This window comes from Malurus melanocephalus, unplaced genomic scaffold (assembly GCF_030028575.1).
Source record: "Malurus melanocephalus ecotype Western Australia unplaced genomic scaffold, MMel_1.1 scaffold_851, whole genome shotgun sequence".
Lineage (NCBI taxonomy): Eukaryota > Metazoa > Chordata > Aves > Passeriformes > Maluridae > Malurus > Malurus melanocephalus.
Window position 1 is genome coordinate 91,965 of NW_026624083.1, and position 15,182 is coordinate 107,146.

At 39.1% G+C, this 15,182-nt stretch overlaps 1 protein-coding gene across 2 annotated transcripts in view; it reads right to left on the reverse strand.

Annotated features, from left to right (window-relative positions):
• IPMK (inositol polyphosphate multikinase) overlaps positions 1 to 15,182 on the reverse strand; it is a 41,222-nt gene that overhangs the window by 12,412 nt on the left and 13,628 nt on the right. Inside the window, exons 3-4 of one of the 2 annotated variants that reach the window (XM_057385654.1) lie at positions 8,423 to 8,519; positions 2,547 to 2,719 (exon numbers count right to left, since the gene is read on the reverse strand). In XM_057385654.1, coding sequence (XP_057241637.1) covers positions 2,547 to 2,719; positions 8,423 to 8,519 — 270 coding nt within the window. The remainder of the gene's footprint in view (positions 1 to 2,546; positions 2,720 to 8,422; positions 8,520 to 15,182) is intronic. The other variant, XM_057385655.1, reaches the window with a different exon arrangement.

Here is a 15,182-nt window from a genome sequence, read left to right on the forward strand (position 1 = left end):
ATACCTGAGACTTTCAGCTTCTGTATAAACTCTAGCTACTTTCATAATAAATCATGTCCAGTCTCATAGAATCCCAGAATGGTCTGGTTTCAAAGGGACCTTAAAGACATCCCAATCCCAATCGCCTACCATGGGCAGGGACATGTTTCACTAAACTAGACTGCTCCATGTCCAACCTGGCCTTGAACACTTCCAGGGATGGGCATCTGTTAAAGAAAGGAACTTCTCCACTAAACACAGAATTGTGTTTCTAAACAATGTTATTTTAATAACTGTGTTTTCTAAATATATTTCCAGGCATTTTTTTCTGTTTATTCAGTGTGTCAAGCTAAATACAGGTCAAATGCCGTGTACACAAGTTAATACTGTGCCAGACAGGAGACTCCCATTTTTAAGGATGTACCACACACATTTTATATATGAACAGATGACTGTTTTATATCTGAACAGATGACTGCTTGTTTGCCAATACATAAGAAAAACCTATTTCAATAGCCTTTTGGGTAAAAATACAGGGTAAACAGATTTTAGGGTAAACCCCTCACCTTATAACACTTCTTTGCTTGTACCTCTTCATGACAACTTACATGATGGGTACTTAAAAAAAAGCATAGCTACATTCTTTGTTTTTCCCTGCCCTCTCCTTCTTGCTCATGTAAAAATTTACCATGCAAGCCCACCTCCCTTGTAAAAATAACACTGAATGGAGAAATTAAAACTAAACCCCTGTACTTCCTTGTTACATCATGTTTTGACCAGCAAACAGGAACCACTTTCATCCAGCACATGAGCTGTTCTGGGCAGTACATATCCATGTAGGAGTGTTTTATAGTATAGCCAGAATGCTGCAAAAATAAAGCAAGAAGACAGGCCAAGAACACCCYGTAATCAAGAGGCAGAGAACATGCCTTGTGAATTCCAACTTTGCCTAGTGCTGTGTGAGGGCAGGAGGAATCTTTTTCAGTTCTCTTCGGAAAATAACTTCAACGCGCAATTTGGTGCCAAAGGCAAAAACCCAAATCCGAACTAGTTAAAACACTGGAAATAAAACTGCACTACTTGAGAGAATCATCATTATACATCCAGTCTGAAGCAGGAGACTGAAAAAAATTCTGCAACAGGACAAAGACACAAATAACTGACTTTATAAACAATAGTCACAAGTATACCATGGAAGCAATCAATAATTCCTTTTKCACTGTCATGAAACAAAGGATGTGAAGTACATTGTTTAACACATGAGATAAGAAAGGTTATGTAATTACATCAACCAAATCCAAAGCTATAATCTCTAACCTTCCTTTTCCATCCAAACTGTTTGGCTGTTTTTTGACCTAACTCCCACATTCCTGCTGATAGGCTTACACAGTTACTTCTTACGACCACTATAATTTATATAGCAGGTTATTTCAAGGTAGAGTTAAGGGCTGGGACCCAGACAGTTCTGCACAAAATATTACAGAGACATTAGAATTATCTTGAATAATGGTGCAATCCAGCTGCTGTTGCTATTGAACAGCAAACAAAAGTCTTTTTTGTTGCTATTGGACAGCAAACAAAAGTCTTTTTTGTTGCTATTGAGCTGCTCACCAAAGTCTTCAGCCATTTATGCATGTTGATGCAAAGCTCAAGGACCCCTGGCTTTGTGTGTGAGAAGAAAAACGAAAATCTCCCATCAAAAAGAAAACTATTCCTCTACCTATCATTGCAGAAAAAAAGTACTTTGGATTTGCATCAGAAACTCAGTGGCATCAACGTATTTCTCTTACTGAGCCACAAATGTTCTGTACAGCTTTTCTCTACACTGAAGTTTTAAAGTAGCCAATACACACATACTGAATCTTAGTATTTCTAAGAGTAATAAGAGTTRATCGGGACATCTGCAGGGCCTCATCCATGCCCATCTAACCTTCCTCTGACAGCTGCTCCTTGAGTTATGCAAACACCAAAGGAAGTTTCCTTCTAATGGAAAGCTGTCTAAAATGTAGAACATAAGCAGCAGATATATGGCTMTATGCATCCCCTCTGAGAGCTGATTTTCTCTTCCCTAAATAGAAAAATTATGTAAAATTTTTTTCTTTTTAAAAACAGAGTATCAAGATGAAAAATACCGAGGATACAGCTCATTATTAAATTATTTGAAAGACTGGTTCAGTATGCAAATCTCTAATATCTCTAATATAAGCCTAAAGAAAAAAAAACCACAAAAACTCGATTACTAATACTAAATATCTGCTGTGGTGGTGAAGAATTAATAGCAACTATATTCAGTTTTAAATACCCAGGCCGTCTCTTGTATACATATAGAGTGCCCAGGCTGCAAATAGCTTGCCCTAAGGGAGACAGCCAAATTTGTCATAAAGGAGAGCAGTGTTTTGGAACAGATTTCACACGACAGTTGATACCACCACTACCAAGAYATTCAGGTAACACTTTATTGATGTAAAACTCAAGAGGATAGCTTGCTACGAAAACCAGCTGCTATGTACCTGGTGGTACAAGGGGCCTCAGCATAAACTGTAAGCAAAGACAAAACAAGTTCTTACCCGCATTCCAAGAACCAAAAAGCCAATCTCTTCCATAAGCGGGTACTTGCTGACCTGCTGCTGTATCTTCTCTGCTGAAGCATACGGATCGTAACTTTTCTGACCTATTTTTACATCCATTATGCAAGGCTTGTTAAACTTACGGGTCACATCTTCCAGTTTTAGATATGCATCTGTCAAAAAAMCAAAACTTTTTATTAACAATGGGTCAAAGCAAAATAATTACATAGCTTCTGCTGAGCACCTGTGAAGGAATGTGAATAGTTTAAGGCTTAACATCAACATGATTTCTTATAATAGTCAAATTTGGTCCRAATGCAGACTAAATGATGGTCACTGACACCCACAAATTCTATTGGTATGGAAATCTAAATGCTTTCCTGTCTAGAAAATTGTAYACAATTAGTATGTGTTAACCTAGCATTCAAATTCAAATTATTGCCCAAATGAAATCRCTGTGAAATCACTGAGCAGCTTTTTATTAAGTCCTTAACATATCACAAAGAGCATTACTAAGAACATACAAATGCAGGTTTTTCAACTGTGTGGCTGGTTTTGCAACACAGGTGATCTCTTGTGTCATTTTAAAATTTAACATAGCCTTCAGGGGCTGAAGTGCACCTCATTTTGCTTCTTTTATCTCGCTCCCATCTGCACTTATTTCTCATGGCACTCCTTTTGGAGAAAATGCTCTTCAAATCCTAGGCTACCTTTCATCCATTTCCAACACTCCCTTTGAGAGGGTGGCTGGACCAAGAAACCCYGAAAGCACTTGGAGTGCCTGAAGATTTAACGGAGTATCTAAAACCTGAKGAAAATTGTTTATGCATTTCTCCAGGACAACATGATCATTACCAGCATAACCCTCGCACTGACTATCAGAACACCAACAAGAAATGAACTTCAGTACCTGCCYGGCTCTCAGACAACTCTGCTCAGGAGACACCTGCATCCACCTCCAGCCCTTGCCAGGACACAGCATAACCAAGGGAACACACATCCTCAACACTGGGCTCATTTTTCCCATGTGCTTTGCAAATTCACCTGTCACCAGGCACAAACTTTAAGTCTGGTTTTCTTTACAGTACAGCCGATTCCATAAATGCATTTCTTTTACTTTAATATAAAAGAACATTGTRTTATGCCTCATTCCCGCAGTGTGATCTAAAATGGGATTGTGAGAGAAAGCAAMATCAGTTCAAGTTTAAAAAGAGGCACAAAGTGCCTTATTTGAAAGCTGTACAGACAGGTAACAAAACCAGTCCAAGTGAAGATAAAGTGAAAAAGCAGTATTTMATTTACACTTATTATGTAGAAACACTTAAAGAAATTAAATGGACTTTTTAARTCTTACTGAGAACTTCTATTTTACACTGTCATGACCAAATGTCCTAATTTCTAACAAAGCATGGATGTGTCAATCTAAACAGGTGTGATTTAATCCTTAGATGCCTGCTTTCTGTATGACTGAAACTAGGCATCTTGTTAATGTAAAATCATTTTCAGGAAAACAAATACACTAATTAAAAAAGAACAACCAACTCTTCTACTAACTCACTTCATCAGCTTTCAATGTCTTTTGGGCTACAGGAGAGATCTAGCTACAGCAAAAATAGTTTTCTTATAGGTACCTCATCAACTAACTACCACTGCTGGAATACAACCAAGCACAGATAACTTGTAATTAACTTTGAGGAGTCCTAGGTAGCAAACATACTTGTTATTTGCTCACTGAATAGCTCCAAAGGAGAAGCAGGACAAATATGCTCCCTACCAGGCAGTGTAATCTGTATCACCGGAACTGCAGGTGCTACTTTTACACTCGAAGGCCTAATTCAGTCAGACACTAGAACAGCTTTTGCAGGACATTGGGAAACCTCTGCCAATACCTGGGGAGTCCATAAAATCTGTTAGCTATCTCTTATTAAAACAAAAAYTGTAAAAACCTTAGAGTCATCCTTCTAATTATTTTTGAATCTTACAGAAATCACTGCAATCAAAACGTTTGTGTCATCACTCTAAAACAATGCAGAAAATAACTAAATAAAGTTCAATGTTTTCAGTAAATGTTTTCAGCTCTCAGAAGAAAAGAGTCACAGGTTTGCATGGGAGGTGAGGAAAGACAGTAAATGCAAAAACATCTCAGAAAAAGGAAGCAGTCYTTCTCCACCAACCCCAAAATGCTTTGGAGCACTCCAGAACCAAATTGTGGGAAATACAAAATTATATTAATTGTTTAGATGCAATGCTTTCATCAACCCTAAAATAAAGCATAAARGTACATAYAAATATATATATATTTATATATATATATAAAGTAGCATAAAATATCTATTTCCATAGGTACCCATGSGTATCTGCTGTCTTCTACAGTCCTGGCCTAATTCCTGCTTTTTAACCATACCGCACCAACATTCAGCATCTCACAAATATTTGAAAGTCCTAAATATGTGTCACTTCTTTGTTCCATGTCCTTTTCAGATTTGTTAAACTAGACTATCTTACTGACCTCCTAAAAATGTAACAATTTTTTTTTTAATTAAGCATTAAATTACCTTTATAGATAATACCAACCCTGGGAAATACTAATTATTTGGCAAAGCCTGTGAATTATCCAGAAATTTCTCATCTCTCTCACACTTTTTGRAATTAAATCTTTCCTGCTGGGTAACTGCTAGCTCAGAATGAGGACTGTTACATCTGTTCAGTGCATTTCCCTGCTCTCACAAAGCTGTCTGGCCTTGTAGGCAGAGCAATGTCATCCAGATAAAGCACCATACCCAGTTACTTTTTCTCATTATTGCTTCAAACAAACAGATCAAATTTTTACACTCCATATTTCCTGGCACTGTTTGGTGCTTATTTGCACTGTATTCAATAGTCTAATGGAATGCTCCCAAACACACAATACGGTGCATACGTAACTTTTGCTTCCAGCATGACAAGCACTATGACATTTCCAAGCACTAAGACTATGGCAAACGAAGTTAAGCCTCAGATAGGTACCAACTGCTCTCCATTGTCAAGCCAGGTCTCTGATGCTCTGACCACGTGTCCTTCTCAAGGGCATCAGTGAGTCTGCACTTCAGTCCAGCTAACCAGGGCACTCTTCTCCCTTCTCCTTGCTTGGTTAAACAAAAAACTGAAGATTTTTCAAGTCTTTCTAAATTATTATGTAGTGCCCTGCTAATCCAGTGTGCTTCAGGAAATGATGCATTTGCCATCTAAAACTAGATTAAATTAAAAACCTCCACAGAGAGAGGAATTCATAATGATTTTTACATTATAACTTGCTTTGCTAGACAGCCTTGACCATCCATTTCAAGGATTTAAATAAATCATTCATCAGAGACTTGTCCTGCCCTTTTCTATTTACCGTGGCACGAAGATTTGGCTTGATTATTTACATACTTTTTACAGTCCCAAAGGAGATAAACCAAAAGACCACCAAAATTCAGCAGTTATCCATGGCATGAACTACTGCAGACTTCAGCACAGACATACCAGTGCATTCAATCCTCACTGGAGACAGAAGTGACAAAATCAATGGAGGCACCTGATTTGTTTTCATAACTTAGGAGACATCTCTCAAAACAGGAATAAGCAGGGAAGAGTCTCGATTGCCCACAGCAACAAAGGAAGAAGAGAAAGGTTTGAAGCTGGGTTGTATGTATCTCCTGTTTCCAGGTTAGGCAACAAAATTAGAGAACAGCATGAAATGAGCAGCAGTAAAGTTACTTTAAAAAAAAAAGTATGGGCAACAGCTAGGCAGCCAAACCCAGAAAACTCAGCAGCAGATGGTTTCTGCATCTTTGTAACAACTTTTCCACTGCTCTGTAAATAAACCCCWAATGCCCACTATACCAGTGAAGCTAAAGTTCAAATCCAACTCGTTTAGATGAGCTTAGAGAGATAGCATCTCACCCACCTCTACCTCCATTTCCTTTGCAGTAGAGCACTGGGTATATGATTTCAGCCCAACAGGAGTTATTCTGCAAATTAAATTTATCGTGGAAGTCCATCTTTTCTGTCACACTTCCTACATTCTCATTTAAACTTCATACATTTCACCCCTTGTAGCTAGCAATTTCATCCACTTACCTACTTTTTCAGTATAGAAGACTGATGCTTCTCCCTAAATATTTCCRTAAGGAAATAAGTTATGCTCTTCATATTACCAACTACAGTTCCTGCTTACYTGTCACAGAAACTCTGAGACAGTCACAAACCAAGTTAAGAGCGGTCTMAACTAACTTTTGCTTTTTTAGAAGTCACCTATGACCAATTTAGTAACAACAGGAAATGACTGAGTTCACTATTCACAGCAGTTGTACGGGGCTGTGATCCCAGAGCCTGCAGAGCAGGGATTGTCAAGGGAAAGGTCAAGTTTCAAAAGTCAAGACTGGAATAAACCTACAAATATATCTTCAATCTATGTTTAAGAGCAAGACACACATCCATTCTGCTAAGCAACTCTAATTTTTAGCAAGACTACACAAAGCTCATTAATACTACAGACAACAGAGATGGCAGTGCAATGTTTTGGTTGAACAGCCACCACAGCTTTCTATGAAGAGGACTCATGATAGTGCACAGCCTTTTCAGGAAGAAAAACAAACAAAATCAAAAGTTTCTCTTCCTTCAAACAGTTATTCCTGCTGCCTATGCCTGAATGACTGGTGGAGACCTTTCAAAATCCAGCCTCGTGGTGCACAGTGCWATTGAATTCCCAAAGCAAAAAAGGAATTTGTTGAATTACTTCTCTTGGTTAGATCACATATTTTCACATCTTACATCATACTGGAATTAGAAAAAAATATTTGCAATTGAGAAGGAATATTAAGTGAATTCCACRACATTTGTGAGGGAAGGAAAAAGATAGCTCTTGTAGAGCTATCTAAGCTAGTGCCAAGCAGGAAAGCATGAAGTCAAATCTGAGCCAAGAAGCTGCCAGTACTACCACAACCTTCCTTCCATTTTTTCCTGTAGACATTACACCATGTCTTTGGATACTATCTTACTACTCTCTTTGGAAAACAAGTCTATCAAGTGACAGCATAAGCAAAAGAGGACAGTTATTTTAAATGTGCATGGCATCTAGTTTTGGTGCCCACACATTTAAATAGACTCCACAGCATCCTTTGTGTGTGTTCCAGAAGCTCCATTTCCCAGCATGAATTAGAAAAGTCCCCCGAAGAAAATCTGCTTTCTGTTTTAAATACAACAATAATATCTATTTTCTCTTGAAGAGACAATCTTCCAATTGTTCTACCAAAACACTATTTTCTTCCTGACTCCTAATGTTATATTAGCACAAATTTTAAGACACTAGATCTTTGTTTCATTCAAACTAGAAACAAGAGATTGACAAGTGGAGCTCACCAGTGTGGTACCTGCTGAAATAAGTGCTTTGTGTGGTAAGGCACAGTGATGGGATCCAGGCTCTGGACATCCAGCAGCAGATTCCAGTTTGAAAGCTTCCCCTTAACMCCAGACTATCCATGTTTCCTTTCTTCCACAGCCACAAGGTGCTTCTTGCTTTAATGGCCTGACTGGACATAACCATGCAACCAGCCCACTCCTCCACCAGAACTCCACCCAGAGCAGCAGTTTTGGAGTGATGTGCATCAGGCCCAGCTACACAGGAAACCTTTGCTGGACAGTCACATCCCATCTTCCCTAGRCGGAAGATCCCAAAGACCTTATACAGCCACAGGACGACAACTGTAGTCAGATCCAGCTCCTGACAGAACATCAGTGGGTTCCAAAACAAGTAAAAAAAAAATCCACAGAGTTCACAACTGCCAGAAATCAGTCTCCAGAAAGAATTTTGCTTTAAGTAAGTTTTGATCTAAGAGATAAAACTAGAACAGTACCATTTGGTGCAGTAGGTGGTGACCAGACACCGAAGTATTTTGGCAGATATTCCCGCAGCTCCAGAAGAATGCTGTCACAACAGTCGGAGTCATAAACCTGAAATAAATTAGGGAGGGTTGGAGAGATCAYAATTTTAATACATTCATTTCTGCTGATGGGGGAGTGAGCAAGTAGCTGCATGGGACCTGGTAGCTGGCTGGGTTAAACCATGACCATTTCCAATTGTCCCATAATTATACTTTCTTACAGTCTTTGTTTCCACAAGTCCATGGTATTTGTTTTACATTTAAAAAGCATAYAAGATGAGGATGATAATTATCACAGTCCAACAAAAATGAGTGGCATCCTTTCTTTCAAATTTTAAAGTGGCAAAAATGCATCAACTCAAAGCATAATTTATGGCTTATTTTGAGTAAAATTCTGAACTGTATTTGTTAACTTCAAAGCCTAGTTATTGAAAAGGGTGTTCTCACATTTGCACTCAAGACTCTATAGGATTACTGTATCATATGTATCCAAATATTTTTAATTTATATCAGATCAAGTATTGAAGCTCAGACTGGACAGTATTTTGTCTTCTCCAAGACAACTCATGCTGAGCTACATGACACAATGAACAACTCAAATATATTTCTTTTAATTTGCTTTAATGCTTTAAACATTTTTTCAACTTCTGTAGGAAAAACAGTAGCAGTTTGGAAACAGCAGCTGGCTTGTATCCCTAAAGGAACAACTCTTTGCAGTTAAAATGAAGCCTTGGATACTATCTGCTATGGATTTGTATAACTGTTACCCATGTGAGGCATTGCTGAGAGGGTTTCAAAACCATTYCCTTATCCAGATTCCCCCATCCCAGCCAGTGATGKAGCTCCAAACATAARGGATTGCCTATAGCACAGTTCCACATGCTTTGTGGACTGGAATATCTTTATCCACTGCAGCRTAAGTTACAATGATTGTTATTGCGTTTAGGAGCCATCTCATCCCACCCCCTTTACAGCTCTCCCAGTTGTGCTGCCGTCAGAGTGGTGTCCTGTCTCTGAGCCCTACCGTGGATGAACACAAATACTCATGCATGCTGCAGAGTGACCAGGTTATGCTCAGGGTTCCGCTAGCACTGCGGTGCAGCCAGAGCCTGCGGCAAAGTTGGCAGCAAGGCAAAAAAAGTCAGGTTTTAACAGCTCAGCAGACTCAACTCAGACCATTACGTCAGGACACATTTAACCACAGTGGGGGATACCTGGACACAGCAGCTATAAAGGAGAGGTATCGCAAAATACATGCCTGTAGTGTTGCAATATTAACATAACTAGGGAGAAAAAAAAAATGGACCTGAAGTGCAGATGCTATTTCAGAGCATCAAGGCAAGCCTTGGCTATCCTCACTAGTGCCAGTAACTCAAGAGAGTGCCTCATGCAGCAGCAGTGTTAAAATTAGTTAATGTGAGTTTGTGCTAAATTCACTGCAAAAACCTCCAACTAAAACTAAACAAACTAAAACACCAGTGTGCTTCTAACACACAGGGACTGCTCCACAGCTAATGCAGGGCTCTCCTGGGCTTCCACCAGCTCCAGTTCTGACACCCTCACTGTTAGTGGGCAATGATCAAGAGCATGATATACCCATGCTGACTGGATACTAAGGTATTGAATTTGACCCATTCCTTTAACCACCTCATGCTATAGGCCCCATTTCAAAGATCCTAAGGGAAGGGGCTGAATCCTCAAAGCTCAAACTACACAAATATGTGCAGAATGACACTGAAGCACACCCAACACCACACCCTCTATCACTACTGTTGCTATCGTAAGCATAGAGAAATTGCTGGGTGTGTATCTTACAAGTCACAGTGTCACACCACAGGGCATTGAGCTCTCCACACRTCATGATTTGACAAGCTGGCATGACCACGAAGGATAACACATAATTGTATGTCTAAGTCCTGTTTCCCTCCATGTTAACATGAGGTATACTGATATATTGTGCTCCAAGACAAAAAGCCTCACTTGCCCCTGGGATCAGTGTATGCATAAAACATTGCTTCACTGAGCCTCAAGGGCTGCCAGTAGAAGACACWGCTTTTTCCAGCAGACTGCAAGGTAGCTTGATCTTACTCATTTAAGCAAGAAAAAAAAAAAAGCTAAGGGTGGGAGAGAAGAGAGGGAAAGATTAACAGCAGGCAGATGACGACTTGACTGCTCTCTTTGATAACAGTTCAGTACTCCCCACTGCACAGACAGCAGTTTCTGGGCCAGCACTCCAAGCACTGACTGCTGCCTTTACTTCAWGGTGTGTACAAGTAGTACAAACCCAATTTTTTTTCACTTTAGCACCTTACATCCAAGGCAAGGCACTGCACTGGCCCCAGCACAAATGCTCTTTTCCCAAGTAAGTTTGAGCAGATCTGAGAGGCAGAAACCATTCTGCCTTTACTGGGAACAAATGCATATATTTAGGTTAGCACCAAGAGGAGGAGCGAAGGAGACTGAAAGTGCAGCAGAAAAGGAGAAACCCTTAATCCAACTGAAAGAACAGGCAAACGTATTAACTCATTTACCTAATTTATTAGCACTTTTGCTTCTGAGAAAGTGAAATGTCAGGAGACTGCTTCTGGTTTTTTTTTTAAGAGAGACAGGACCCTTGACTTACTTTTTATCACCAACATTAGGTAACTAAACTTTGCAACTTAGCAAATAATTACAAATATGCTCCTGTGTATTTCAAATAGCAGGATACAACAAAGATACTCAGATAATTTATAATGGGGTGYAATAGCTCAAAGTCAAGACCAAATGGGGAAAAGAGCTCCAGAAGTAGTATCTTCCCAATAGTCTATTCCTCARTATCCTGATAAAAGGCATTTTAAATGGAGACAGAACTCCCAATAATGCATTTTTCAGTATCATTACTTTGACATAACAGAACTAACTGCATTACTTCTGTCTCTCAAGAAGTTATCTTGCTCCCAGAACCAGTAAGAAACTCCCCTCATAAGTCTGACACAACATATACAAAGCACTTATTTGGCCTTAATATAGACCACAATGTTAGCCTGCAACGTATTTGAACGTCAAACTAGAATAAGCACTCAATTAATAAAGATCAGAGGAAGTCAGTTGGTGTAGGCAAAGCAACAAAACCAGACATTTCAAGAATTATGCTCGTTCCTATGCARGACAGAACCACTTCTGCTCATCAGAATGGGACCTCATAAGCAGCACACATCACAAGTATTTCTTCTCACTTCATACAATCTAGTAGCAAGCCACAGAATACCAAATATAAATGTAAAMATGACAAAACCATCCCTAAAACTACACAGGGCATATACCCATGCACCTCATGCCCCAAAAGGTATAGCTACCAATATTGCTGGAARACTAATGAAAAATGCCAAGTTATCACCTCAGAAAACCTTAATAAAGAAACCATTAGATTTTTACTTACATCAGCAATATTCCAATTTTATTTCACGAAAGAGTGTTTTTTTTAATGTAAGAATGGAGGTCCATTTCTCCAGCAAACACTGACAAACAGAAGCAAATTTTGCATTAGCATATATAACATCTTTATCCAATAAATCAAGAAATGCAAAACAATTCCGTGTCAGCTCAGCCTGAGGAGTTACCCCTTCTACATATCACAGGCTAAATACTTCCAATATCACAGACATAAAATGTCTCCAGGAAAGCAAGTAAACAGGATGTTGGTATTTGGAGGGCTCACCACATGACCATTATAAATTACAGCCACTAATTCATAGCAGGAATATGCTCCARATTCTCTATYTTCCGTGGYTGCTCCRATAGTCTAATAGACATAATGAAGTCATAATTTCCAGTCATGTAGGACTTTTTAATTCTGAGGCAAATTTGCCATCCCTRATTTTTTAATCCAAAGTACACTCTGGGGTTTCTTGTACTAGATTCATCTGCTTTTAATGCAAACAGGAGTTGCTTGGGGCAATGGGAATGTTCTTTTCCTTATTTAAAACATGACATTTAGACTTTTTTCTAAAGGCTAGTTAAGACATAGATGACAGAGTGAGGGTAAAACAAATGTTGAAATTTCAACAGGAAACTAGTTCTGGTAATACAGACCTGTCCTCAAATGTCCTGATGAAAAAATACAACTTTGACAGAAWAGTAATCTTCTAAAGTACATTCAAGAGTTAGTTTAAAAGAACTTGTATTTTAAAACTACTTGAGTAGGAAACTTTAAATGTCAGAGTAGGCATATCAGTCCAAAACAACACCTTTCTTTGCTCCCAGAAGGCAGCAGCACTACAGCCTTCAGAGTTTCRGGATATCCTCCAGCTGCCAACGTTAGGCAGAGAATTCTGTGTCCAGTGTGGGATTTGAGATTTTTTTTTAGCAGCTAATGCAGCTAAATCATGYGCTTAAATTAGCAAACGTGATTTACAGGTGATAGTGCAACTTTAATTGCCTCTTCCATTGGGTATGTATTATATCATAAACCAATTACCTGAGCACAGACTGCGTTTCCCTTTGGACTCTTACATCAGCCACCTGCATCACGCAGGTGCAAGGGGCAAAAAATTGAGGTTGAAACAGCAGCTGTGATTTCAGAAATTCCTATCTGCTCGGCTATGCAACTCAGACAGCCCTGGCTTCTTTTCAAAGTGGTACTATCATGGCTTGACTTGTGTGTCTACAGAACTTGTTTCTACAAACATGGACTGGCATTGAGCCAGCTCTGCTTGTATTCAAAATCTCATACCAGAATAATCTCAGAAGTTAAATACTTGYTAATGTTGTTACACTAAATGCTTTCATACCAAATTGCTTAATTTACTATCTAATATGCAACCATATTAAGGACATAGCAATCATTTTCACTGAAAATACCTACAAAGAATGTTTAAAACAAATGAGGATTTATTCCCACAATCTGATCACATAAATGGATTTTGAAGTAAAGATGGCACACATTTTTGACAAAGTCATAAGTCTTTCAGTAGTCAGGAAAAAAACCCCACATTATAGTAAGGGGTTGGCCATCTCACCTTCCAAAAAATGAAGGCTGTTAAAATAAGCCTCAAAAATATCCCAAAGAGACACTTATTTGGTCATGTTTATCAACAAGTCATTCTATAACAACACCAGAAAAAAGTAGGTCTCATTTCATCCACTTTCACATTTTACATATACCAATATAGCCTTGACCCTAGCAAGATTTACAGCCCCAGGCACAGAAACATTTTTAAAAGAGACAAAGGAAACCCTGACCCATTATGAGGGTGTGGCAGCGCTTCAAAACTTCAGCAGCCAAGAGAACCACCCGAAAGGCTGCAGGTACAKCCACCAGAAGCAACACTGAAAAAATACCAGAGTAGTTGTAAGAGCCGCAGGCACCACCCACAGCAAGTTCCAGTCCCTCTTTCTTTCCAATAACCACTTACTACAGAGGCAAGGCAGTAAAGGATTTTGAAAGACATAAGCRAGCATTTGGCCATACCCCACCATAAGTAAACCAGCGTTCATAAAATAGCAAACTCCCATCTAATCTTTCAGCCCACAAGATTTGTGGGCAACTAAAGATTAACAACAAACCAAGTTTAAGTTGCTTACTTTACCCACACTTCCTACAATTTCTGCAGGTCACCCTGCTGAGCACAGAGCAAGGTAGTTACGGGCATAAGAGCCTTTTTGCCAAAACTGCAAAATTAGAGATCATGTTTCATTGCCAATCTCTTTACATAGAACTCAGTTTTCTCTTKCCCTTCAGCCTCTCCTGTGCTCACAACTCACTAGCACAGTCAGATATTATGTTCAGCTTCAACTGCATAGGAGCTGGAGTCTTCAATGAACTTCAGGGCACTCTAAAGCCAAAGACAATTCCTTTGGATACTCAGGAAAATACAGGGGTTGGTTTTTACCATCACAAACACCTGTTACGCAGTCTTTTAAACAGCTTACGAGACTCTTAGGTAAGTAGTCAAAAAATACATGGCAAATCGCAGATCAAGATCTCTAYTCCATAATCTAACCAGAATTTAGTTCGGTTACGTCAACGTGCTTGTACAACAACTGAGAGCAGAATACACATTCCACTCTCCACAAGAGGCCAAAATAAGAGAACACAGACTAAAAAAATGGCTAAGACATACTACCATTGGTCATCTGATAAGGAACTTGTTAATTTCAACATACTAAATATTTCTTCCATTATTATTCTTTCTTTCTTCTTTGATAACACTTACCCAACAGAGGTGGAGAGACACTGACCTGAAGTCACCCACCGCACAACTCAAGCTACCAGCAGGCAGGGAGATCCAGCAAATTTTAAGGCAGAAAGTCAAGCACTAGACCCTTGAAGAAGTACAGTACAACCAGTTTTCTCACCTATCTTCATAACTGCTGTGCCAAAAAACAGCTCTGTTATTGCAAYGCACTATGTGGTGCAACATAAATTATGCTTGGGATTTTAAAGGAAGTCAGAGACCTGTCAGAAACCACCACCATATCCAAGCTCATAGACCCAAAAGCGAGTTGTGCAAAGCCCGTAGCCAGGATGTTTTAATACAAACTCTGCCCTGAGAATAATTTTTTTTTAAGCAGCACCAACTAGTCAAGCTTAAATTATCACTGAAATTACCACAAGTGGAATGGTAGAACAATATAACAAAAGGGAAATGAGGCTAGTATGGCTGTCCCACTTTCTGAGAACATTCTGCCTTTTTTTTTTTCCCAGAAAGCAATCTGATCCCAGCTGAATATTCCCAGATAGGAGTGCGAG